Raw genomic sequence first — 27,494 nt, forward strand, 5'->3', positions numbered from 1 at the left:
TCTAACTCTCTTGATGTAAAGTTCCTCAGTTATATCTTCATCTTTTTGTTTAAGCAGATATTACTAGGAAAGCATTTTTTAAAATCAAATCTTCCTTTTTCTTCTTCAGTTACTTCCTAAGATGACACTTTGAATATTTTCTTTTGTTACTGTTCAGTGGTCTGGAAGATATTTTGGAGCATAACTTTGTACAGTGGAAAATTAATTTAAAGATACTGTTTTGTAAATAAGCACTTGCAACCTTATTATTAATGATTATAGTGAATTCCTCCCCTCCCCTTTTTTTGTATTTTAACTCTGTTCTGTAAGTATTCAAAGAAGATGAAAAGATGTTAAGGTAATAACATTCTCTTTTTGGGGGGTATTTAGGAGCCTGTTTTATTCACTGGATTAATGAGGAAAAATCTGGATCCCTTTAATGATCATACCATTGAGGAACTATGGAACGCCTTAGAAGAGGTAATTTATTAAATTTAACTAACTTGGCATTAGTATGTATGTATGTGCATTTATAGCATCGCAGGTAGTCAAGGGAGCCTATCAGTTTAACTGACTTTGGTTACCTCCTAGGAGAACTTTGGTGACATGTGTATTGATGATGATGAAAACTAATAAGATAATGCCTCAAGTTTCCATTTTAGCTTTTTTCTTAGAACCTAAAGCAACTAGACACATTATCTTTTCATTAATAGAGCACTAAATTAGATGTTAAAATTATGTATTCAAATTCTAGTAGGTGACCTAATGGATTGTGCTGTGCTAAGTCCCTACAGTCATGTCCAACTTTTTGTGCCCCATTGGACTATATCCCACCAAGCTCCTCTGTCCATGGGATTTTCCAGGCAAGAATATTGGTGTGGGTTGCCATTTCTACTAGGTGGTCTAGTGTTGCCCTAATTACCCTGAAATGTTTATTTCTCTTGTTCTAAGGGACATCTACTAAGTGATGACTATTAAGTAGTTTTTCATTATTAACTGAAAGATAAGTGGGATCATACCAATAAAATGCTGTGAAGTAGATAAAACTCTGGAAGTGAATCATCGATGTGTTGCTTCTGTTAAAAAATCAGCTTAGATACTTGGATATGGAATTAAGAGTATGGTCTGTCATGTCAGGAAAGAAGGCTGAGCACTGAAGAATTGATGCTTTTGCACTGTGTTGTTGGAGAAGACTCTTGAGAGTCCCTTGAACTGCAAGGAGTTCAAAGCAGCCAATTGTAAAGAAAATCAATCCTGAATATTCATTGGAGGGACTAATGCTGAAGCTCCAATACTTTGGCCACCTAATATGAAGAGCCAACTCATTGGAAAATGATGCTGGGAAAGATTGAAGGCAGGAGGAGAAGGAGAAGACTGAGTTCAGTTTATTATTTTTCACTTTTGTTATATTCTTTTATTTTCCCAAGCTCAAAAATGATCTGAAATATTCTATACTGGGATGTATAGATTTAAATAGCATTATTTGTTCCATTTTCCTGAAATTGCAGCTTTTTAAAATGGTTTCCATAGTTTAAAGTATGGTATGATAATATCTTGGTTCTAGTTAATTGTTATAGAATATATTCTATTTACACTTATATTTCATAAGAAAGCAGTGTTATATATAAATTATCTATATGGATTTATTTTTTAATTTATAGAAACAGACAAATCACAGGATGAATTGAACTGCTTTCATACAGTCAACAAATATCTATTGAGAGCTTGTAGGCAGTGTGGCAGATTCTGGGATCATCAAAAGAGATAAAGTCTTTGCCATTTGGGAGCTTAAATTCTGGTAGAGAAGGTAGAAAATAAGACGATGCATGTGTAATAAAGTCTCATTGTTGATACATGCACTTTATTTTAAGAGAAAGAAAAAGCAAAGCATGAAGAGATGCCAACTGACAGCTTTGTTAATACTTGACAATATCTATTGATACTCTGATGATGTTAGGAGGTTCATACCTTTATTATTATGATGATATTATAGTTTATTTAGAGTTTAGGAAGCTAACATAGAGTAAATTCAGGATGTTGCTCAATTGGCAGAATCAGGCAGGATCTGTACCCAGGCTGTCTGGCTTCAAGGCTCAAAATTTTTTTTTTTTTAATTTCAAATCACAGGAACATGAAAGGAATAGTGTAATGAACTCATGTATATCTTCACATAGATTTACCAGCTGTCTATTTTTCCATACTTGCTCCCTCTCTTCTAAATATTTTGCTGAACTGTTTGTAAATCATAGAAATGTTTATTAAAGGTTGCAATTCACCTTTAAATACATAAATATATACCTTTGTAAGAACAAGTACATTCCCTTACATAGTGTAACAGTTATCTTAATCAAGAAATGTAATAGTAATATTACACTCGTATCTAATATGTTTCAGATTTTCCAGTTGTAACTCCTAGTTACTATTGTCTGCTACCTCTCATCTTTTTTTAAATTAATAATTATAATTTGATTATATGATTATCCTACAGAGGGCCTTCATCCCTAATTCATAAATGAAGGCAGAGTACCAGAAAACAGCATTTTCTGAAAAATATTTCTCCTCACAATCCTTATTCCTCATGAGACAGATACAGACAAACTGAAGAAAAATAGAAAACCAGATTAATGATGAAATATCATCTGAATCAGATGCAAGTGTGAGATTATTTCTTCAAAATCACAATATCAGTTTTAAGGCCAACTACTTACACTATAATCCAAACTTTACCCTTTAGATTTGGTGTACCTTTCACACCAGCAATGTGTACCAAGAACATATTTAATCCTAACTCCAAATTCCCCTTTTTCAGGATGGAGCTCCATCATTAGCACAGATCAGAGTCACATTTATAGAAGTGCTCTAGCATTTAGGATACTACAAAAACTTTGCCCACTTTGTGTCCCTGCTCACTGACCAACACTCATCAATCTGTTGGTCTCTTCAGTTCAGTTCCGTCACTCAGTCGTGTCCGACTCTGCCACCCCATGAACTGCGTCTTTGTGACCCCATGAACCGCAGCACACCAGGCCTCCCTGTCTATTGCCAACTCCCGGAATCCACCCAAACCCATGTCTATTGAGTTGGTGACGCCATCCAACCATCTTACCCTCTGTCGTCCCCTTCTCCTCCTGCCCTCAATCTTTCCCAGCATCAGGGTTTTTTCAAATGAGTCAGCTCTTTGCATCAGGTGGCCAAAGTATTGGAGTTTCAGCTTCAACATCAGTCTTCCAATGAACACCCAAGACTGATCTCCCTTAGAATGGACTGGTTGGATCTCCTTGCAGTCCAAGGGACTCTCAAGAGGCAAAACCAATACAATATTATAAAGTAATTAGCCTCCAATTAAAATAAATAAATTTAAATTAAAAAAAAAAAAGAATCATCTCCTACACCACAGTTCAAAAGCATCAATTCTTTGGTGCTCAGCTTTCTTTATAGTCCAACTCTCCCATCCATACATGACCACTGGAAAAACCATAGCCTTGAATAGACGGACCTTTGTTGACAAAATAATGTCTCTGCTTTTCAATACGCTGTCTAAGTTGGTCATAACTTTCCTTCCAAGGAGTAAGCATCTTTTAATTTCATGGCTGCAGTCACTATCTGCAGTGATTTTGGAGCCCAGAAAAATAATGTCAGCCACTGTTTCCCCATCTATTGAAGTATATTTACTCTTTGTTCTTTAACTTCAAATATAGCCTGAGTTTGATTCTTGTTCTGTAATATTTCTCTAAAACAAATATTCATTGAACTGACCCCTACAGTCCAATGTACTTTCAGGTTATCTTTGGCAGTTAGGAAAAAAAAATTAAACTTATGATTATGATTTTCTGAAGATAGATTAATATAAATGCCGCTTATACATACAGTTTAGGAGAAATAAGATGTTATATCTTGTTTGTCCTGAGTTTTCATTCATTGTAAGACATTTATGGCAGTGAAGAAAATGCACTTGACTGGTCTAATATTTATGAGATTAAATTTGGGAAAAACCATCACCAGAATAGGCTCCAGGATTACTATTCTATGAGGTGCAGTTTGCCATTATTTGAATTTGTGTGTGTGTGTGTTTTAAAACTTTCAGACCTCACAAAATGGTAAAGTGTTGCTTAGATTATATCTTTAAAGGATCATCCTTCCTGTAATTAAAAACATTTTTTCCCCCTTCAGTATAACAACTCCTATGCAAAATGAACTTTGAAACTTGATTTAAAACTTTCAACTTTTCTGCTAAACTACATTAGGATAAGTAGCTTTATTTTTTGAGAGACCTCCTTAACTAATCCTTAGGGGCAGTTTCTGGTAGGTGTTTTCATGTGGCAGAGATGGGAGATACGAAGATCAATCTGTCCTGACTTGACTCCACCATCTTTCTCAGTGAACACTCATTGGAAGGGGCCCTCCACATCACTTTGTTATACATGTAAGATACATAATAAGTCGTGAGGACATCAAAGCTCTAATGTCTAAGAGGCTTTTTTACATCAATAGCAGTTTGGTTAGGAAAATGGTTTTTTGTATCCACAGGTACAACTTAAAAAATTCATCGAAGGTCTTCCTGGTAAAATGGATACCGCATTAGCAGAATCAGGATTGAACTTGAGTGTTGGGCAGAGACAACTTTTGTGTCTTGCCAGGGCTATTCTCAGAAAAAATCAGATATTAATTTTTGACAAAGCAACAGCACATGTGGATCCAAGGTATGAAGCTGAGATCCATGGAACCTGGAATCCAGATTTTAAGGTGGTAAATAGAAAATATTTAAATATGCTGAAAAATGTTTCTAAGTGCTTTGTTTGCCTGAAAGATGTCTCTTGTTAACATTAATTCCAGAAAATAGATAACATATGGTGCTTATGTTGTTATGAGGCATCCTAAGAGAGTTAGATTCCTAAATCCAGCTCCTGATAGTTTCAAGAAATTTTGAGGGAAGACTATTTTCCATTGTTTTCAAGTAGACTTTTTATACTTAGCTTTTTAGAAGTAAGATTATATTTTAAAATATTCATTTTAAAACATAAAAGGTGATATGATATTTTTAAGTATTAAGTCTGCTTTTCCTATCTTTACTGAACTAAATGAACTTCTTTGATTCCAGAACTGATGAGTTAATACAAAAAAAAAATCCATGAGAAATTTGCCCAGTGTACTATCGTAACTATTACACACAGGCTGAGCACCACTATTGACAGCAACAGGATAATGGTAAGACCCTCACCTGTGGAATTTCAGTTGTTTCCACTTAATGTTTAATTTTTCAACTCATCTTTCCATATAAAATTTTATCGAAAAGCTGAAGTGTTAGTAACTCAGTCATGTTTGATTCTCTGCAACCCCATGGAGTGTAGCCCGCCAGACTGATCTGTCCATGGGATTTCCCAGGCAAGAATACTGGAGCAGGTTGTGATTTCCTTCTCCAGGGGATCTTCCTGACTCAGGGGTTGAACCTGGGTCCCCTGCATTGCAGGTAGATTCTTTACTTCTGAGCCACCAGGGAAGCATCATTGCTTGTAAAACTTAATAGAAGCCTCCAATAATTTAATTTTGTCTTAGTTTCTCTTCTGATTCCTGACAATAACTGAAGTACATAATTACACCTTCAGTTCTATTCAGTTCAGTTCAGTCGCTCAGTCATGTCCAACTCTGCGACCCCATGAATCGCAGCACGCCAGGCCTCCCTGTCCATTACCAATTCCCGGAGTTCACTCAGATTCACGTCCATCGAGTCAGTGATGCCATCCAGCCATCTCATCCTTTGTTGTCACCTTCTCCTCCTGCCCCCAATCCCTCCCAGCATCTGAGTCTTTTCCAATGAGTCAACTCTTTACATGAGGTGGCCAAAGTACTGGAGTTTCAGCTTTAGCATCATTCCTTCCAAAGAAATCCCAGGGCTGATCTCCTTCACAATGGACTGGTTGGATCTCCTTGCAGTCCAAGGGACTCTCAAGAGTCTTCTCCAACACCACAGTTCAAAACCATCAATTCTTCTGCACTCAGCCTTCTTCACAGTCCAACTCTCACATCCATACATGACTACTGGAAAAACCATAGCCTTGACTAGATGGACCTTAGTCAGCCAACACGTGTACACCTGTGATGGATTCATGTTGATGTATGGCAAAACCAATACAATATTGTAAAATAATTAGCCTCCAATTTAAATAAATAAATTTGTAATGAAAAATAAAATAATTTGGATCAACACAAAGAATGAACAGATCACAAAATGGAAAATATGATGACTAATATTAACATTTTTCATATTTTAAAATGATCATCAGATAATAAATAGCAGTTGGAAAAAAATAATATATCCAATAATTTCATGTTTTCTTATCAAAAGTTTGTTTTTTATTTTAATTTTTATTTTGTATTGTAGTATAGTTGATTGACAGTTTTGTTTTAGTTTCAGGTGAACAGCAAAGTGATTCAGTGTTACATATATATGTATCTATTCTTTTTCAAATTCTTTTCCCATTTAGGTTATTACAGAGTATTGAACAATGTTCCCTGTGCTACAAAATAGATCTTTGTTGGTTATCTATTTTAAATATAGATATATTTATATAGTAGTGTATATACTACTATACTACCAAAATATAATTTATCTATATTTTTATATAGAAATCCCAAACTCTCAATTTATCCCTGCTTCCCATCTTTCCATTTTGCTAACCATAAGTTTGCTTTTTAAGTCTGTGAGTCTGTTTGTTTTGTAAATAAGTTCATTTGTATCATTTTTTTGAGATGCCACATATAAGCCCTACCATAAGATATTTGTCTTTGAATGACTTCACTTAGTTTGATAACATTCAGACCCATCCCTATTGCTGCAAATGGCATTATTTCATTCTTTTTAATGTCTGAATAATACTCCATTGTATGTATGAACCACATCTTCTTTATCCATTCATCTGTCAATGGACATTTAGGTTGCTTCCATGTCTTGGCTATTGTAAACAGTGCTGTAATGAACATTGGGGTGCATGTATTCTTTTGACCTATGATTTTCTCCAGATATTTGCCCAAGAGTGGGATTGCTGGATCATATGGTAGCTCTGATTTTAGCTTTTTATGGAATCATTGTTCTCCATAATGGGTGTATCAATGTATATTCCCACCAACAGTGTAGGAGGGTCCCCTTTTCGCCATACCCTCACCATTATTTTTTGTTTGTAGACTTTTTGACAATGGCTGCTCTGACCAGTGTGATATGATACCTCACGATAGTTTTAATCTGCAATTCTCTAATAATTAGTGATATTGAGCACCTTTTTCACATATTTGTTGACCATCTGTATGTCTTCCTTGGAGAAATGTTTATTTCAGTTCAGTTCAGTTCAGTTCAGTTCAGTCACCCAGTCGTGTCCGACTCTTTGTGACCCCATGAATCACAGCACGGCACGCCAGGCCTCCCTGTCCATCACCGTCTCCCGGAGTTCACTCAGACTCACGTCCAGCGAGTCCATGATGCCATCCAGCCATCTCATCCTGGGTTGTCCCCTTCTCCTCCTGCCCCCAATCTCTCCCAGCATCAGAGTCTTTTCCAATGAGTCAGCTCTTCTCGTGAGGTGTCCAAAGTACTGGAGCTTCAGCTTTAGCATCATTCCTTCCAAAGAAATCCCAGGGTTGATCTCCTTCACAATGGACTGGTTGGATCTCCTTGCACTCCAAGGGACCTTCAGGAGTCTTCTCCAACACCACAGTTCAAATGCATCAATTCTTTGGTGCTCAGCCTTCTTCACAGTCCATCTCTCACATCCATAGGTCTCCCATTTTTTTAATTTTTTTTTTTTTTTAGCTGTAGGTACTCTATTTTATATTTTAGAGATTAATCCTTTGTCAGTTGCTTCATTTGCACATATTCTTTCCCATTCTGAGGGTGTCTTTCCTTTTTTAAAAATTCATTTATTAATTTTAATTGGAGAGTTATCACTTTACAATATTGTGATTATCTCTGCCATAAATCAAAATGTTGTCTTTTCATCTCATTTATGTTTTTTGTTGTTGTTGTTGTGCAAATATTTTTTAAGTTTAGTTAGATCCCATTTGTTTACTTTTGTTTTTCCATTACTCTTCAGAGGTGAGTCAAAAAAATCTTGCCATGATTTATATCAAAGAGTGTTCTTCCTATGTTTTCCTCTAAGAGTTTTCCAGTGTCCAGTCTTACATTAAGTCTTTAATCCATCTTCAGTTTATTTTTGTGTATGGTTATAGAGAGTATTCCAATTTAATTCTTTGATGTGTAGCTGTCCAGTTTTCCCAGCACCAATTATTGAGAGTATCTTTTTTCATTGTATATTCTTGCCTCCTTTGTCATAGATTAGGTGATGCATAGGTGTGTGGGTTTATCTCTGGGCTTCCTTTTCCATTGATCTATATTTCTGTTTCTGTGCCAGAACCATACTCTCTTGGCTACTCTAGTTTTGTAGTATAGTCTAAAGTCAGGGAGCCCAATTCCTCCAGCTCTGTTTTTCTTTGGCAACATTGCTTTGGCTGTTCTGGGGCTTTTTGTTTCCATGCAAATTGTAAATTTTTTTTCTCTAATTCTGTTTAAAAAAGCCCTTGTTAATTTGATAGGGATTGCGTTGAGTCTATAAGATTACTTTGGGTAGTATAGTCATTTTCACAGTATTGTTTATTCCAATCCAATAACATGATATATCTTTCTATCTGTGTCATCTTTGATTTCTTTCAGTGGTATTTTATGGTTTTCTGAATACAGATCTTTTGCCTCCTTAAGTACATTTATTCCTAGGTATTTTAATCTTTTTGATGCAGTGGGAAATAGAATATATTCTTTAATTTAGCATTCTGGTCTTTCATTGTTAATGTATGGAAATGCAGCAGATTTCTGTGTATTAATTTTGCATCCTACAACTTTATGAAAATCATTGATTAGCTCTAGTAGTTTTCTGGTAGCATGTTTAGGATTTTCTATGAATAGCATCATATCATCTGCAAACAGTGACAGTTTTACTATTTCTTTTTCAAGTTGGATTCCTTTTATTTCTTTTTATTCTCCTATTGCCATGGCTAGGACTTCTCAAACTATGTTGAATAAAAGTGGTGATGATCAGTTCAGTTCAGTGACTCAGTCATGTCTGACTCTTTGCGACCCCATGGGCAGCATGCCAGGTTTCCCTGTCCATCATCAACAGCTGGAGCTTGCTCAAAGTCATGTCTATCAAGTCAGTGATGCCATCCAACCATCCTGTCCTCTGTCATCCCCTTCTCCTTCTGCCTTCAATCTTTCCAAGCATCAGGGTCTTTTCAAATGAGTCAGTTCTTCACATCAGGTGGCCAAAGTATTGGAGTTTCAGCTTCAACATCAGTCCTTCCAATGAATATTCAGGATTGATTTCCTTTAGGATTGACTAGTTTGATCTCCTTGCAGTCCAGCAGAGTCTCAAGAGTCTTCTCCAACACTACAGTTCAAAAGCATCAGTTCTTAAGTGCTCAGCTTTCTTTATGATCCAGGTCTCACATCCACGCATGACTACTGGAGAAACTTTGACTATATGGATCTTTGTCGGCAAAGTAATGTCTCCGTGTTTTAATATGCTGTCTAGTTTGGTCATAGCTTTTCTTCCATGGAGCAAGTGTCTTTTAATTTCATGGCTGAAGTCACCATCTATAGTAATTTTGGAGCCCAGGAAAATAAAATCTGTTGCTGTTTTCATTTTTCCTCCATCTATTTGCCATGAAGTAATGGGACCAGATGCCCTGATCTGAGTTTTCTGAATGTTGAGTTTTAAGCCAGCCTTTTCACTCTCCCTTTTCACTTTGATCAAGAGGCTCTTTAGTTTTTCTTTGCTTTCTGCCATAAGGGTGGTGTCATCTGCATATCTGAGGTTATTGATATTTCTCCCAGAAGTCTTGATTCCAGCTTATGCTTCATTCAGCCTGGCATTTCACATGATATACTCTGCATATAAGTTAAATCAGCAGGGTGGCAATAACTCCATGAACAGTATGAAGAGGCAAAATGTACAATATAGCAATGCTTAGTGATTATTCAACATAAGGATAGTGAGTACATTTTCTCATCTTACTAAATTTATAAGAGAAGCTAAGCTTTTGAAATGTGGTGTTGGATAAGACTCTTGAGAGTCCCTTGGACTGCAAGGAGATCCAACCAGTCCATTGTGAAGGAGATCAGCCCTGGGGTTTCTTTGGAAGGAATGATGCTAAAGCTGAAACTCCAGTACTTTGGCCACCTCATGCGAAGAGTTGACTCATTGGAAAAGACTCTGATGCTGGGAGGGACTGGGGGCAGGAGGAGAAGGGGACAACCCAGGATGAGATGGCTGGATGGCATCACTGACTTGACAGACGTGAGTCTGAGTGAACTCCGGGAGATGGTGATAGACAGGGAGGCCTGGCGTGCTGCGATTCATGAGGTCGCAAAGAGTCGGACGTGATTGAGAGACTGAACTGAACTGAACTGAAGGACAATCTAACTGAGAAGTGATGCCCATGTTACCCTAGAGATCTTCAGATTCTAACTTTTCTGTGCTTCCATAACTGACAGACCCTTTGTGAGAAAAATATCCTGCCTTTAGAAATGTTAATACAGTTAATCTGGCCTTCCACAAGCCCTGCACGTCTGTGGGCCATTCTGTCCCTTTGAGGCAGTGGTGCATATTTCTGCCCTACTCTGCTTTAATCAGGCTACCCTGTTAGCTCAGTTGGTAAAGAATCCACCTGCCATACAGGCAACCCTGATTCAATTCCTGAGTCAGGAAGATCCCCTGGAGAAGGGACAGGCTACCCACTCCAGTACTCTGGCCTGGAGAATTCCATGGACTGTTTAGTTAATGAGGTTGTAAAAAGTAAGACAAGACTGAGCTACTCTCACTTTCATTGCTTTGATCTCTTAGTTTGACTCTCAACTTCTCATTTCCAAGTTCTAGGGGCAGTGTTTTGTAGCCCCCTGTATTCACAACCCTCAGAAGGAGTTTGAGGTCTTTTTCTGTTCCTTGGTAAGAGTAGGCTTTGTCATTAATCTCTTTAAGAAAATGTCCCTGAAATGTATGGTTTAACACATTCCTTCTAATATTACTCTGTGTATCCAACTGCATGGCAAAGATGGTGTTTCAACACTTAGTTCTGTTTAAAAAACAAAGTTATGGTATGCAGAAAAAACAGTTCTAAGAGAGAAGTTTATAGAAATACAATCTTACCTCAGGAATCAAGAAAAATCTCAAATATACAACCTTACCTATACCTAAAGCAACTAGAGAAAGGAGAACAAATAAAACCCAAAATTAGTTAAAGGAAAGAAATCATAAAGATTAGAACAGAAATAAATGAAATAGAGATGAAGGAAACAAGAGAAAAGATCAATGAAACTATTAATTTTAATTAGGTCCCATTTGTTTATTTTTGCTTTTATTTCCAGTATTCTGGGAGGTGGGTCATAGAGGATCCTGCTGTGATTTATGTTGAAGAGTGTTTTGGTTATGCTTGTTCTCTGAGAAAATAAACAAAATTGATAAGCTGTTAGCCAGATTCATCAAGAAAAAAAGGAAGAGGGCCCAAATCAATAAAATTAGGAATGAAAACGGAGAAGTTACAACAGATACCACAGAAATGCAAAGGATCATAAGAGATTACTATGAGCAACTATATGCCAATAAGGTGGACAGCCTAGAAAAATGAACAAATCCTTAGAAAGGTAAAATCTACCAAGACTGAAACAGGAAGAAATTGAAAATATAAACAGACAAATCACAAGTATGGAAATTGAAAAATTTTTTTTTTTTGAGGATTGTTACCATTATTTAGTGAAGCCCAAATTTATCATTTACAGTAAATTAATGTTTTCAGTGTTGAAAAGCATCAAATTTTGTTTTTGAGACACACTTTCAGTATTATATCTGACACCAAAAGCAGGATGAGTTTTTCTAATAAAAGTGGTCTTGCTGAAATCATAATTTAACTGCTATATTTTCTAGAAAGTAAATGAAAATAATCTGTACCAGGTATCCAGGTCATTGGTTTTACTTAAAATGTAACCTTTCTGTTCCCACATGCTTTGATAAATACACAAACTTGTCATCAAAATAATTGGAAATTGAAATTTAAAAACTTTCAACAAATGAAAGTCCAGGACCAGACAGCTTCACAGACAAATTATATCAAACATTTAGAGAAAGTTAACATCTATCCTTCTGAAACGATTTCAAAAAATTGAGAGAGGAAGGAGCACTCCAAAACTCATTCTGTAAGGCTACCATCATCTTAGTTTATTTGAATCATCATCTCTCTAAGATGGCTAATCCTGAAAATATTTTGAATCCAAGTTATAACTTCATATTTCAGTGGTGGAACATGATTGTTTTCTCTGTGTCACAGTTGTTTCAGCATTTTTGGATTTCCTTAATCAAAAAATAGGCCTTTCATTTAGACTACCAGAAGATTGTTGGGTAAGGATTTTGTGGAATGTCTCGGCTATTGCTATCATACGGCATTCCATGAGAAGGAAGGACCTAATGAGAAAAACAAAGTTTTTCAACAAAAAGGATTTAATATAGGAAATTTGTTACATATGAATTGAAAGGCTTGAAAATGAAAGAAAACACTGGGGTAATAATTTTAGGAAGCACTAACTGTGCCCTAGACAGTTCTTCAGACCTAAGAACCCAGAGGCCCTAAAGAGTTGGTGCTTAGTCCTTAAGGAGGAGTCACTGACCAGTTGCTCATCATATTTGTGAAGGAACATGATAATGTTAGTTCTTCATGAGCTAATAGAAATTGGGAGCTGGGGTAATGCTGCAGGAGTGACAGAAACCAAGTAGACCATTCGCTCTGCTTCCTACCTTTAGTCTTCCTCTATTGTCCCCTGTTGGCAGAACCTCACAAAGGGCCAGGTGGCCAGAGGGCCTCTGAAATGTGATTTTCAGAGACCTAGCCTCTGCATCACAGATGAGAGGGTAGAAAGGTAGACTGGGGTGGGTGCTGAGAGACCATAGATAAACAACTGGCATGTCTCTTACACACAGATCTGGACTCTGCACTCTTAGCAGGATCCAAACTTTGGTCTCTGAATATCTGTCTAGTATTATAACTTCCTTCCAGGTTTGGTTAGGTCTTTCTTCCCTTAGTAATTTAATATTTTCCTTTTCTCCCTCTATTCCTTTTCTCTCTTTTTTCATCTTCTCACTTTCTTTGTTCTTTCCCACTATTGCTTGTTGAATTTCAATAAATGTTAGGGTGGGGCTTTATAAAATGATAAGGAACCTATTCCTCAAAGCAAAAACCTACGGCTGAAAATAATCCCAAAGAAATGCAAGGTATTTTAAGGTTAACCCCTAACTTGATAAAGTAAGTTGATTTCACTCATCTAATGGATGGTATCTAGGTCAGTTCAGTTTAATTCAGTCACTCAGTTGTGTCCGACTCTTTGCGACCCCATGAATTGCAGCATGCCAGGCCTCCCTGTCCATCACCATCTCCCAGAGTTCACTCAAATTCACGTTCGATTCCGTGATGCCATCCAGCCATCTCATCCTCTGTTGTCCCCTTCTCCTCCTGTCCCCAATCCCTCCCACCATCAGAGTCTTTTCCAATGAGTCAACTCTTCGCATGAAGTGGCCAAAGTATTGGAGTGTCAGCTTTAGCATCATTCCTTCCAAAGAACACTCAGGACTGATCTTCTTCAGAATGAACAGGTTGGATCTCCTTGCAGTCCAAGGGACTCTCAAGAGTCTTCTCCAACACCACAGTTCAAAGGCATCAATTCTTCAGCACTCAGCCTTCTTCACAGTCCAACTCTCGCATCCATACATGACTACTGGAAAAATCCATAGCCTTGACTAGACGGACCTTTGTTGGAAAAGTAATATTTTTGCTTTTCAATATGCTGTCTAGGTTGGTCATAACTTTTCCTCCAAGGAGTAAGCGTCTTTTAATTTCATGGCTGCAATCACCATCTGCAGTGATTTTGGAGCCTAAAAATATAAAGTCTGACACTGTTTCCACTGTTTCCCCATCTATTTCCCACGAAGTGATGGGACCAGATGCCATGATATTAGTTTTCTGAATGTTGGGCTTTAAGCCAACTCTTTCACTCTCCTCTTTCACTTTCAACAAGAGGCTTTTTAGTTCTTCTTCACTTTCTGCCAAAAGGGTGGTGTCATCTGCATATCTGAAATTATGATATTTCTCCTGGAAATCTTGATTCCAGATTGTGCTTCTTCCAGCCCAGCGTTCCTCATGATGTACTCTGCATATAAGTTAAATAAGCAGGGTGACAACATACAGCCTTGACCTACTCCTTTTCCTATTTGGAACCAGTCTGTTGTTCCATGTCCAGTTCTAACTGTTGCTTCCTGACCTGCATACAGATTTCTCAAGAAGCAAGTCAGGTGGTCTGGTATCCCCATCTCTTTCAGAATTTTCCACTGTTTATTGTGATCCATACAGTCAAAGGCTTTGGCATAGTCAATAAAGCAGAAATAGATGTTTTTCTCTTGCTTTTTCCATGATCCAGTGGATGTTGGCCATCTGATCTCTGGTTCCTCTGCCTTTTCTAAAATCAGCTTGAACATATGGAATTTCACAGTTAATGTATTGCTGAAGCCTGGCTTGGAGAATTTTGAGCATTGCTTTACTAGCATGTGAGATGAGTGCAATTGTGTGGTAGTTGGAGCATTCTTTGGCATTGCCTTTCTTTGGCATTGGAATGAAAACTCATCTTTTCCAGTCCTGTGGCCACTGCTGAGTTTTCCAAATTTCTGGCATATTGAGTGCAGCATTTTCACAGTTTCACATCATCTTTTAGGATTTGAAATAGCTCAACTGGAATTCCATCACCTCCACTAGCTTTGTTCATAGTGATGTTTTCTAAGGCCCACTTGACTTCACATTCCAGGATGTTTGGCTCTAGGTGAGTGATCACACCATTATGATTATCTTGGTCGTGAAGATCTTTTTGTTACAGTTCTTCTGTGTATTTTTGCCACCTATTCTTAACATCTTCTGCTTCTGTTAGGTCCATACCATTTTTTTTCCTTTATCTCAGAAGACCCCATAATATCCAGTGGTGCTGATTAGTGATGGAATAAATAGATAAGGCCTGTGTAACAAATAAAAGGCAACTGATGGAGTTAACCAGTGATTTTGATGGTCAATACTAAACAGGTAATCATCAGTAGTGAATAATCAATAATACCAAAACATCCTTATGTCAAGTAATAATGGAACTGTCTCCTTTGACTTTTTTGGCCATTTTGAGAATATCTTCTCCCACACTTCTTCACATTTATTGTCAGATGGAGCCATCAGGGGGGACACTGAGTAGATACCAGACTGATACAGCACTGAAGCAGTGCCTGTAGCCTCACTTGCTTGAGCTGGATGGCACAGGAGTGAGCTCTGGGGGTGGAGCAGACAAAGGCAGTAGGGGAATCCCCAACTGAAGGGATGCTCTAGGCTTCCAGCAGTGTAGCCAGTCACCTGGATGACATCACAATAGGAAGCAGACTCTATCTGCAGATTTTTATTTGGGACCGGGTAACATTCCAAGATTGCAGGACAGAGACTCTTAAGTTCCAGAAATGTTGTTTGGCATCAGGCATCTTAGTCCCTCATTTTGTGTACTTCAGTGCTAATTGGAAAAGTAACCTTTTATTTCTACTTTTTACCTGTCACTTTGTTGTACTTATGTCTCAGAACTGTGTTTTGCAGACTGTCTCTAAAAGCATTGTTCTTCCACAATAAATGTATAATACTATGCAATTTACCTGTTTCAAGTCTTCTGTCAGGCTTTAGAGGCAACAGCATAAAAATGGCTTGATCTCTAGCTCAGTTAGGGGTCCGTGCAACTAAATCCTTTGCTCCAAAGTGTGCTTTGGAGATTTATTTTTGGTTTTTGGTATTATAGTAGTGATGGTAGCAGCTTCCTTTTATTATCTAATTCTTAGAAATACTCTCACCTTGATATGTCTTATCAGTTAGTGAAACAGTGAGGAAGGACAAAGTTTGGCAGACATGTGAGTTGATCACTCCTAAATCTTACCCATCACCACTTGATCTACAGATATGAATGTCTATCCCCTTAACCACTCAGCTTTTTGTCATTATCAAAATATATCCATTTGTTTGTGTTTTACTTACCAGTATCTCATGGTAAATTTCTATGATCTCAAATTTTTATTTCTTGGACAGTGTCTTTTTTATGTATGCTGGGAGAAAGATACTTGTTTCTCCCACCCCCCACACCCTCCTCGCCCCACCAGCCATGGAACAGCTTTGTTTGGTATGCTGAGATGATTTTGGGTTAAGCATGGAGCTAAGGAAAGACCTGCAAAGATGAGGCAGCAGAGGTGGAAAGAGACTGTCTTCATGCCATGCCTGCTTTTCAAGTGCTTGTCTAAACTGGATAACTCAGCCTTTCTCACTTGAAAGATTGATGTGAAACAAAAGTGGATTACTATTGTTACATTTCAGTTTGTCAAAGATCAAAGACTTGGTTAAGGTTCTGTGCTGGTGACAGTTTTGGAAAATAGGCACTTTGTATTAGTGGATAGAGTTTAATTCAGCAAAAGTCCTGTAGAAGGCAATCTGATGGTTCCTACTAAAATTTAGAGTGTACGTTTAAAAAATGCATCAGCTGCCCTAGCAAAATTCACTGCTAGGAATAGATCCTACTGATATTAATGACACAGGTACATGAAGGGTAGTATAATGCAAATACCTGGAGAGTCCAGAGAACTTGCTCCTGAGAAGTGAGTTCAGGAAGTTCTAGAAGAGGTAGCCAAGAATTGAAAATATCAGAGATGAAAATATCAGGCGTCAGATTCAAACATTTCAGATGTTTCAGATGATAGGTGGAGGGGTAGGAAGGTAAGGATTAATGGATGGGAATAAGAGAAGAAATACAAAGCCAGAGAAGATAACGGAGTCAGTTGCATTCATCTGGGCACAAGTTGATCTTAGGCTGACAGTGGAAATGATGAAAAAGAATGTAAGAATTGCAAAGAGTTGACAGGACTTGGTGACTGGCTGGATGCCCATATTAGTCTGCTCAGGTGTTTTGCTCAGGTAGCAAAACACCATAGACTCAGTGGCTTAAGCAATAGAAATACATCTCATAGATCTGCACGGTGCTGGTGGCTTTAGTTCCTGGTGATTCCTGTCTCATCCTGTAGATGGCACCTTCCTACTCAATGCTTATATGGCTTTATTCAGAAGCTCATGTCTTCTGAATAAATCCTTAACTCGGTTTACTAAGCAGTTCACAGCCCAGCTCCATCCCACCTTTCCAGTTTTGTCCTACTCTGCTCTCCCTCTTTCCGTTACAGCTAAAACCATGTTGATGGTCTTTCTGTTCTCCAAATGCAGTGTTCAGTCTCTCTCAAAATTTGTACTCTCTCTTGACTGTTGTGACTTAGACTAAGGTGATAGCAGTGGAAATGGTGAGATGGTTGGATTTGGGATAAACAATGAAATGGAGTTGAGTGGACTGTGTGATGGATTGAACAGCATCTAGCATAATACCATCAATACAGTTAAATATGCAATAAACATTTGCTAAATAAATTCAGAAGTTAATGAAAATTTACTTAAGCTTTCCTCAAATATGTTTTGGTCATGTTTTACTCTTTTCTTTGTTTTAAATTGAAGTATATTTGAAATACAATATTAGTTTCTGGTGTGCAGCAAAGGGATTCTGTTATATATAAATACTTTTTCAGAATACTCTCCACTATAAGTTATTATAGGATATTAGATATAGTTCCCTGTGTTATATAGTAAATCCTCTTTGCTTATCTGTTTTATGTAGAGTAATTTGTATCTGCTGATCCTGTGGTCCTAGTTTATATGCCCCCTCCCTTTCCTTTTTGGTAACCCATCAGTCTGTTTTCTATATCTGTGAATTTGTTTCTATTGTACATATAAATTCTTTTGTATTATATTTTGATTCCATGTATAAATTATATTTGTCTTCATCTTTGACTTACTTCACTTAGTATGATATTCTCTAGGTTTATCTATGTTGGTGCAAATGGCAATCAGTTTAGTTCAGTGGCTCAGTCGTGTCTGATGCTTTGCGACCCCTTGGACTGCAGCATGCCAGGCCTCCCTGTCCCAGAGTTTATGCAAACTCATGTCCATTGAATCAGTAATGCCATCCAACCATCTCATCATCTGTCGTCCCCTTCTCCTCCCACCTTCAATCTTTCCCAGTATCAGAGTCTTTTCAAATGAGTCAGCTCTTAGCATCAGGTGGCCGAAGTATTGGAGTTTCAGCTTCAGCATCAGTCCTTCCAATGAATATTCAGGACTGATTTCCTTTAGAATTGACTGTTTGATCTTGTAGTCCAAGGGATTTCAAGAGTCTTTGCCAACACCACGGTTCAAAATCATCAACTCTTCGGCTCTCGGCCTTCTTCATGGTCCAATTCTGACATCCGTACATTACTACCGGAAAAACCATAACGTTGACTAGACAGACCTTTGTTGCCAAAGTTGTGTCTTGACTATTGTAAATAATGCTGCTATGAACATTGTAATGCAAGTGTCTTTTTAAATCAGGGTTTTCATCTTTTCTGGATGAATGCACTGGAGTCACATTGCTGCATTATATGGTAGTCTATTGTCAGTTTTTTAAGAAATCTTCATACCCTTTTCCATAGTAGCTCCAGCAGTTTACATTCCTACTAATTACTTCTCTTTTCTCCATACCCTTTCCAGCATTTATTATTTGTAGACTTTTTAATGATGGCCATTCTTAAATTATGAGGTGATACCTCATTATGGTTTTGATTAGCATTTCCATAGTAAATATCGATGTTTGGAGAAATGTTTATTTAAGTCTCCTGCCCATTTTTTGGATTGGATTTTTTTTTTAATATTGAGTTGTATTAACTGTTTGTATATTTTTGATATTAAGTCTTTATCTGTTGCATCATTTGTAAATATTTTATCTCATGCCATAGGTTGTCTTTCATTTTGTTTGTGGTTTCCTTCGCTTTGAAAAAGCTTTTAAGTTGCCTAAGTCCTATTTGGTTTTTTTTTTTTTTTTTTCCTCTTTTGCCTAGGGAGAGTGATCTAAGAGAATATTGCTATAGTTTATATCCGAGAATATTTTGTATAAGTTCTCTGCTAGGAGTTTTATGGTATCATATCTTATATTTAGGACTTAAAAAATTTTGAATTTAGTTTTGTATATTGTGTGAGGGAGTGTTCTATTTCATTGATTTCCATGTAGCTCTTCAGTTTTCCCAGTACCTCTTGCTGAGGAGACTATCTTTTCTTCATTATATATTCTTGCTTACTCTTTCATTGATTGACTGTAGGGGTGTTGGAGACCTGTGTTTTAAAACTGCATATTTTCTTCTCCAATGTCAGGAGCAATAATTTTGTTCTATCATGCTATGCGTACATAAAATTGTACCCTCAGGACATCTAAATTGTCATGCTAAATTATAGGTCATTTAAATTATAACGTGTATGTGACCGACTTATTTATTCTTCGACTCTTGAGAAAGCTGTACTTAACAGTGATTCACAGCAGTAAACAAAATATTAACAGGAAAATGGTCTTTATGAGACTTAATAAGTGTTTCTGATTTAATACACTGGGATGAAATTAACTGCAGTACTAGATGTGGAAAAATCCATGTCCTTCTTAGAGTTTCAGTGTATTTTCTTAAGATACATTTACTCTAAATATGTCCTAAATGAAGAACTAAGTACCATTAACATCAGAACTGATTACATTGCTATGTCATTTAAGTCAATTGTTTCAGACTTTTTCTTCCTTCCAAAACCATTAAGCAAAGCCACTAATAAGTAAAAAGACAGAGTTAAGAATGCCTTCCTTTCCTTTTTAATTTTCAGCTATTGAGCAAATCAATAAAAGTGCTGAGGGGCAGACAGCTGAAGAAAGAAAGAAAAAGAAGCAAAGATAATTTGTGAAAACTGATTCAGTTCCTAGGCAATTCAGATTGTGCAGCCCCCTGTGTTGTATGGGCCATGATCACTAAAATTGGAAGTTCAGTTTCTTATTTCCTTCTTTAGTTTTATCCAAAGAAACAAATTGGATTGCTAGAGATTTCTGATGTGCAGAGCAATTCTGCTAAACTTCAAGAAGCATCTCTCAGACAAGGGAAGGGATTCTGCCCCTCTTAGCAGTTAATATAATCCAGGACTCTAAGGAAATTCTGTAACAACAGTTAGAACTGGACATGGAACAACAGACTGGTTCCAAATAGGAAAAGGAGTACGTCAAAGCTATTGTCACCCTGCTTATTTAACTTATATGCAGGGTACATCACGAGAAATGCTGGGCTGGAAGAAGCAGAAGCTGGAATCAAGATTGCCAGTAGAAATATCAATAATCTCAGATATGCAGATGACATCACCCTTATAGCAGAAAGTGAAGAGGAACTAAAAAGCCTCTTGATGAAAGTGAAAGAGGAGAGTGAAAAAGTTGGCTTAACGCTCAATATTCAGAAAACAAAGATCATGGCATCTGGTCCCATCACTTCATGGGAAATAGATGGGGCAACAGTGGAAACAGTGTCAGAATTTATTTTGTGGGGCTCCAGAATCACTGCAGATGGTGATTGCAGTCATGAAATTAAAAGACGTGTACTCCTTGGAAGGAAAGTTATGACCAACATAGATAGTATATTGAAAAGCAGAGATATTACTTTGCCGACAAAGGTCTGTCTAGTCAAGGCTATGGTTTTTCCATTAGTCAAATATGGATGTGAAAGTTGGACTGTGAAGAAAACTGAGCGCCGAAGAATTGATGCTTTTGAACTGTGGTGCTGGAGAAGACTCTTGAGAGTCCCTTGGATTGCAAGGAGATCCAGCCAATCCATCCTAAAGGAGATCAGTCCTGGGTGTTCTTCGGAAGGGCTGATGCTAAAGCTGAAACTCCAATACTTTGGCCACCTCATGTGAAGAGTTGACTCATTGGAAAAGACTCTGATCCTGGGAGGGATTAGGGGCAGGAGGAGAAGGGGACGACAGAGGATTAGATGGCTGGATGGCATCACCAACTCGATGGAAATGAGTTTGAGTGAACTCTGGGAGTTGGTGATGGACAGGGAGGCCTGGTGAGCTGTGATTCCTGGGGTCACAAAGAATCAGACACGACTGAGAGACTGAAATGAAGGAAATTCTGTAAGCATTTACTATTTTTCCCAAATATTGTTCAGAGTCTATCAAACCAACTTTACAATTAATTTGTCAGGTCTCCCTGGTGGGTTAGATGGTAAAGAATTTGCCTGCAGTGCAGGAGACCCAGGTTCAATCCCTGGGTCAGGAAGATTTCCCTGGAGAAGGAAATGGCAACTCACTCCAGTATTCTATCTTGGATAATCCCACGGACAGAACAGCCTGGTGGGTTCCTGTCCATTCATGGGGCCACAGAGAGTCAGACACGACTGAGTGACTAACACTTTAGCAGCTGACATAAACCAGGACCCTAAGGAAATTCTGCAAGCGTTTTCTTTTTTCCCTAAATATTGCTTAAAATGAAGCCACTCAGTCGTGTCTGACTTTTTGCGACCCCGTGGACTGTAGCCCACCAGGCTCCTCCATCCATGGGATTTTTCCAGGCAGGAATACTGGAGTGGGTTGCCATTTCCTTCTCCAGGGGATCTTCCTGACCCAGGGATCAAATCCAGGTCTCCCATATTGCAGGCAGGCACTTTTAACCTCTGAGCCACCAGGGAAGCCCAAATATTGCTTAGATTCTGTCAAACCAACTTTGCAATTAATTTGTCAGATCATTGCTATCTGGTTTGTATAATGTCAGTCTACTTTTAGATCAGTTGAGTTTGATTTTCTTAAATCAAGAAATGTCCTAACTCTGTATATCTGTATAAATAGGCTTCAAAACTCAGAGTCTAAGCACTAGCTTATGATAACAACCTCAAATGCCCTGGACAAAATATAAAATGCTACAGACTGTTGAGTACCCATAATCATAGTCTAAAACTTCCAGTTTCTTCCTTTTCTATAACATTATGATAATAAAAAGTCAGGTTAAACAGTTGTCTGCCTAGTTGATCAAATTTATCAAACCATTAATATACCAGTCAGACCTACCACCCAAACAGATTTATACTAACATCTTCTGTCCCTTTGTAAAACACTGTGTGCTAATGGGTTTCTTTCTGCTAATTAACAGGTATGGGATTCAGGCACACGGAAAGAACATGGTAAGCCACATGATTTGCTGCAAAATAGAAACAGCCTGTTTTACAAGATGGTGCAACAACTGGGTGAGGTGGAGGCCACTGCCCTCACTGAAACAGCAATAATAGGTGAGCCCACTGCAAAGAATTGTAATTAAAATTAAAATCCAGCGTTCACTTCAAATCTCCACCAGGGATCTGGTAGCAAGTATTCTGTGCCCTTTAAAATTATAAACCTCCGGAGACTAAGCTTCATGACTGAGTCTCAGTCCTTTGAAGGAAGGTCTGTTGAAACTTTACAGCAGAGGTGGGGGTGGCTTGCAGGATGTGTGCATGCTCATGTGCTTAAGAGATTTCAGATTAGATTTTCCACACCTTTGAACTCTGGGTTCAGACTTCATAAAACACAGAACACTCATTTTTTCAGACTGTTTACATTTCATTCTCATTCATTCAGTCAGTCAGTTCAGCTGCTCAGTCATGTCCGGCTGTTTGCAACCCCATTGACTGCAGCACGCCAGGCCTCCCTGTCCATCACCAACTCCCGGAGCTTACTCACTCATGTCCATTGAATTGGCGATGCCACACAATTGTCTCATCCTCTATCATCCCCTTCTCCTCCTGCCTTCAATCTTTCCCAGCATCATGGTCTTTTAAAATGAGTCAATTCTTCACATCAGGTGGCCAAAATATTGGTGCTCAGCATATTTGTAATACAAGCGCTGTCAAGGAACATGCAAGAAATTTGAGAGTTTAAGGGAAAAATAAAACCTGGAATACTTTGGGTCTAGGAAGATATACCAGGGAAAGGTGTAGGTCTCTTCCGTTTTCTAAACTGTAAAGAAAACTCCTACCTGATACTATCACTTTCTCCCTAATTCTTTGTTGTTTAGAATTAGGTCCTATTGTCCCCTTACCCTGCTTCCTCTATCTTCTAGAAGATTCAGTTGTTAACAGGACAAATCAGAAATTCACAATAACCTTAACACTGTAGTCTGAATGGTGCTTGAAGGTGTACAAAGCATTTTCATAGAGATGAAGTGTGTGAAACACTAAACAGTGTACATGGTGTGAAGAAGGTGCTTGATAAGTAACATTTGGGTCACAAGTCACCTGGTATCTTTCTATCAATGGTGAGGTGGTAGTGCCTCATCATAGAAGTGTGGTAATTGAGGTCTGTTTTAAGGGACTTAGTCACTGTCATGCAGCTGCCTGTAATTCTCTCTGGAACAAGATGGGGGTGGGATTGATGGACGGATGGAAGGAGGGAGGGAAGGTCAGGTATTCTTGACTCTTATTTCTTCCCCTTAGAAATGAAGAAATGAAGAGAAGTACCTTCCACTGTTATAGGGTAGGAAATTGTCCAGGGTCACAGAGCTGGCTGAAGAGTTGACAGAGTTGGCTAGTTCAAACCTAGATTAGGGACAGTGGAGACTGTGAACTTTTCACAAGTACATATGTTGTGTGCAAATATAGAGGAGCTGCACTTGGGGCCCTATATTTTGTATCCCTGAAATTCATAGAACACTTTCATCCACTAGAGTATCTCCTAGTCAGACCTTCCCTCCTAAGATCCCATTAGTCATTTTGATTCCCTGTATAACCTGGTCACAAAGCATCCAGGAATCTCACAGACTATTTTGTTCTTTTAACCTTAGGCATTTCACATCAAAGGGGTATGTCCTCTCCTATGTGTCAAATTCTTCATTTTAAAAATGTATTGTTGTCTTATATTACCAAAACATTGAGGAATAGATCTCACAATTTTAGATTGGTACAAATAACATAATAGGTTTACCTACCCTCATTTTACAGATGAAAAAACTAAGGCTCTTTAGAAGGAAGGTGACCATATGTATATAACTAATTTAGCCTAGTTTGTAGCAGACACAGAATTAGAAATCTTTTATTTCAGTAAATATTTCAAATTAAGTGTAACATAGATACAAAAGCAGATAGGTCATAGAAAACTTTTGATACCTGATCTAATAATGTTGCACCTAATTTAACAATGGTATTCAGTTCAATTCAGTTCAGTCGCTCAGTCGTGTCCGACTCTTTGCGACCCCATGAATTGCAGCATGCCAGGCCTCCCTGTCCATCACCAACTACCAGAGTTCACTCAAACTCATGTCCATCGAGTTGGTGATGCCATCCAGCCATATCATCCTCTGTCGTCCCCTTCTCCTCCTGCCCCCAATCCCTCCCAGCATCAAAGTCTTTTCCAATGAGTTAACTCTTCGCATGAGGTGGCCAAAGTACTGGAGTTTCAGCTTTAGCATCAATCCTTCCAAAGAACACCCAGGGCTGATCTCCTTCAGAATGGACTGGTTGGATCTCCTTGCAGTCCAAGGGACTTTCAAGAGTCTTCTCCAACCCCACAGTTCAAAAGCATCAATTCTTCAGTGCTCAGCTTTCTTCACAGTCCAACTCTCACATCCATACATAACCACTGGAAAAACCATAGACTTGACTAGACGAACCTTTGTTGGCAAAGTAATGTCTCTGCTTTTTAATATGCTGTTTAGGTAGTAAATTATATTTGTATATTTCTTTATAATTTATTTTACATAGTTCTTTTTTTAAAATTTATTTTACATAGTTTTTGAATGTCTGATTTCACTTAATCCTCATGATGGTTCTTTTTTATACCATTTCATAGATGAAGAGATTGGGTCCAGAGTTGCATAAGGTCTCAGAGCTGGTCAGGGAGCACAGAGTAGGAATTACTGGGGAAGACTGAGTGCTACCCTAGATACTGTGTTCTATGTTGAGTCTGAGAACACTGCTCCTTTCATGTAGGAGCAGTGTGGCCAAGGTGAGGCCATCACCCAGTTTCACAGGGTGTCAAAATGGCACTCTTGGATTCCAGTCCTGCCACTGGCTCAGGTCACTTTCACAGAAAGACATATGGAGATATATATCTTGATTCTGATCCTAGCTGAGTATCTTCTTGACATTATTTCTGCATATGCTTGATCAGATTACCAACTTTTTAAAATATAAGCATTAGATATGAATGTATAGTTCAGAGCTTTAACATCAGGATGATTCAGTTCAATTCAGTCTCTCAGTTGTGTCCAATTCTTTGTGACCCCATGGACTGCAGCATGCCAGGCTTCCCTGTCTGTCACCAACTCCCAGAACTTGCTCAAACTCACGTCCATCAAGTCAGCATTGCCATTCAACCATCTCATCCTCTGTTGAGCCCTTCTCCTCCTAGCTTGAATCTTTTCCAGCATCAGGGTCTTTTTCAGTGTATCAGTTCTTAACATCAGGTGGTCAAAGTATTGGAGTTTCACCTTCAGCATCAGTCCTTCCAATGAATATTCAGGATTGATTTCCTTTAGGATGGACAGGTTGGATCTCCTTGCAGTCCACGGACATCTCAAGTGTCTTCTCCAACAGGACAGTTCAAAAGCATCAATTCTTCAGTGCTCAGCTTTCTTTATATTCCAACTCTTACATCTATACATGACTACAGGAAGAACCATAGCTTTGACAGGACAGACTTTTGTTGGTAAAGTAATGTCTCTGCTTTTTAATATGCTGTCTTAGTTGGTCATAACTTTTCTTCCAAGGAGCAAGCATCTTTTAATTTCATGGATGCAGTCACCATCTGCAGAGATTTTGGAGCCCAAGAAAATAAAGTCTGTCACTGTTTCCATTGTTTCGCCATCTATTTGCCATGAAGTGATGGGACCGGATGCATTATCTTAGTTTTTTGAATGTTGAGTTTTAAGCCAGCTTTTTCACTCTCCTTTGTCATCAAGAGGTCTATTAGTTCCTCTTCAGTTTCTATGGTAAAGGTGGTGTCATCTGCATATCTGAGGTTATTGATATTTCTCCCAGCAATCTTGATTCCAGCTTGTTCTTCATCTCACACACTAGCAAAATAGTGCTCAAAATTCTCCAAGCCAGGCTTCAACAGTGTGTGAACCATGAACTTCCAGATATTCAAGCTGGATTTAGAAATGGCAGAGGAACCCAAGATCAAGCTGCCAACATCCATTGGATCATAGAAAAAGAAAACGAATTCCAAAAAACATCTACTTCTGCTTTATTGATCATGCCAAAGTCTTTGGTGTGTAGATCACAACAAACTGTGGAAAATTCTTGAAGAGATGGGAATACTGGACCACCTTACCTGCCTCCTGAGAAGTTATTGTATGCAGGTCAAGAAGCAACAGTTAGAACTGGACATGAAAAAAAAGACTGGTTCCAAATTGGAAAAGGAGTTCATCAAGGCTGTATACTGTCACTCTGTTTATTTAACTTATATGTGAGGTACATCATGCAAAATGCCAGGCTGGATGAAGCACATGCTGGAATGAGGATGATTAGACTAAGTCAACAAGTTTTTCATTCTAACAGGATGAAATTAATTCATCTGAAAAGAAAATTTAATATCTGAGAAAAAGGTGCTTTGAAGTCATGTTTTCCTTGACTATTTAGTTGCTTCTCTGAAAATGTTGGTACAGGCGAGATGAGTCACTGTCTGATTGACCCTTTTCGATGATCTGTGAAATTGTTGACAAAGTACTTTTTAGAAACATAAAATCGAAGGATGCATTAATTTGTCTGGCTGCCATACAAAGTACCACAGAACAGGTGACTTAAACAGCAGAAATTTATTTCTTCACTTCTCTGGAGGCTGGTCTCACATCAGGTTGTCAGTAGGATTAGTTTCCTCTGAGGTCTTTCTCCTTGTCTTGTAGATGCCATCTTCTCTCTGTATCTTCACAGGGTCATCCCTCTGTGTGTGTCTGTGTCCTAACTGCCTTTTCTTATAAGGACACCAATCTATTAGATTACGGCACTGCTTATTTAACTTATATGCAGAGTATATCATGAGAAACGCTGGACTGGAAGAAACACAAGCTGGAATCAAGATTGCTGGGAGAAATATCAATCACCTCAGATATGCAGATGACGCCACCCTTATGGCAGATAGTGAAGAGGAACTAAAAAGCCTCTTGATGAAAATGAAAGAGGAGAGTGAAAAAGTTGGCTTAAAGCTCAACATTCAGAAAATAAAGATCATGGCATCCGGTCCCATCACTTCATGGGAAATAGATGGGGAAACAGTGTCAGAATTTATTTTTTTGGGCTCCAAAATCACTGCAGATGGTGATTGTAGCCATGAAATTAAAAGACGGTTATTCCTTGGAAGAAAAGTTATGACCAACCTAGATAGTATATTCAAAAGCAGAGACATTACTTTGCCAAGAAAGGTCCGTCTAGTCAAGGCTATGGCTTTTCCTGTGGTCATGTATGGATGTGAGAGTTGGACTGTGAAGAAGGCTGAGCGCCGAAGAATTGATACTTTTGAGCTGTAGTGTTGGAGAAGAC

At 38.2% G+C, this 27,494-nt stretch overlaps 1 protein-coding gene across 1 annotated transcript in view; it reads left to right on the top strand.

The window, feature by feature from the left end:
• Positions 1–24,833, top strand: part of LOC128057590 (ATP-binding cassette sub-family C member 4-like) — a 192,481-nt gene extending 167,648 nt beyond the window's left edge. The window contains 6 exon segments of the mRNA XM_052650038.1: positions 370–459; positions 4,507–4,679; positions 5,078–5,096; positions 5,098–5,184; positions 22,136–22,271; positions 24,805–24,833. Of these exon segments, the coding sequence (XP_052505998.1) occupies positions 370–459; positions 4,507–4,679; positions 5,078–5,096; positions 5,098–5,184; positions 22,136–22,271; positions 24,805–24,833 (534 nt within the window).
• The last annotated feature ends 2,661 nt before the right edge of the window (positions 24,834–27,494 follow it).

Source organism: Budorcas taxicolor, chromosome 12 (genome assembly GCF_023091745.1).
Source record: "Budorcas taxicolor isolate Tak-1 chromosome 12, Takin1.1, whole genome shotgun sequence".
NCBI lineage: Eukaryota > Metazoa > Chordata > Mammalia > Artiodactyla > Bovidae > Budorcas > Budorcas taxicolor.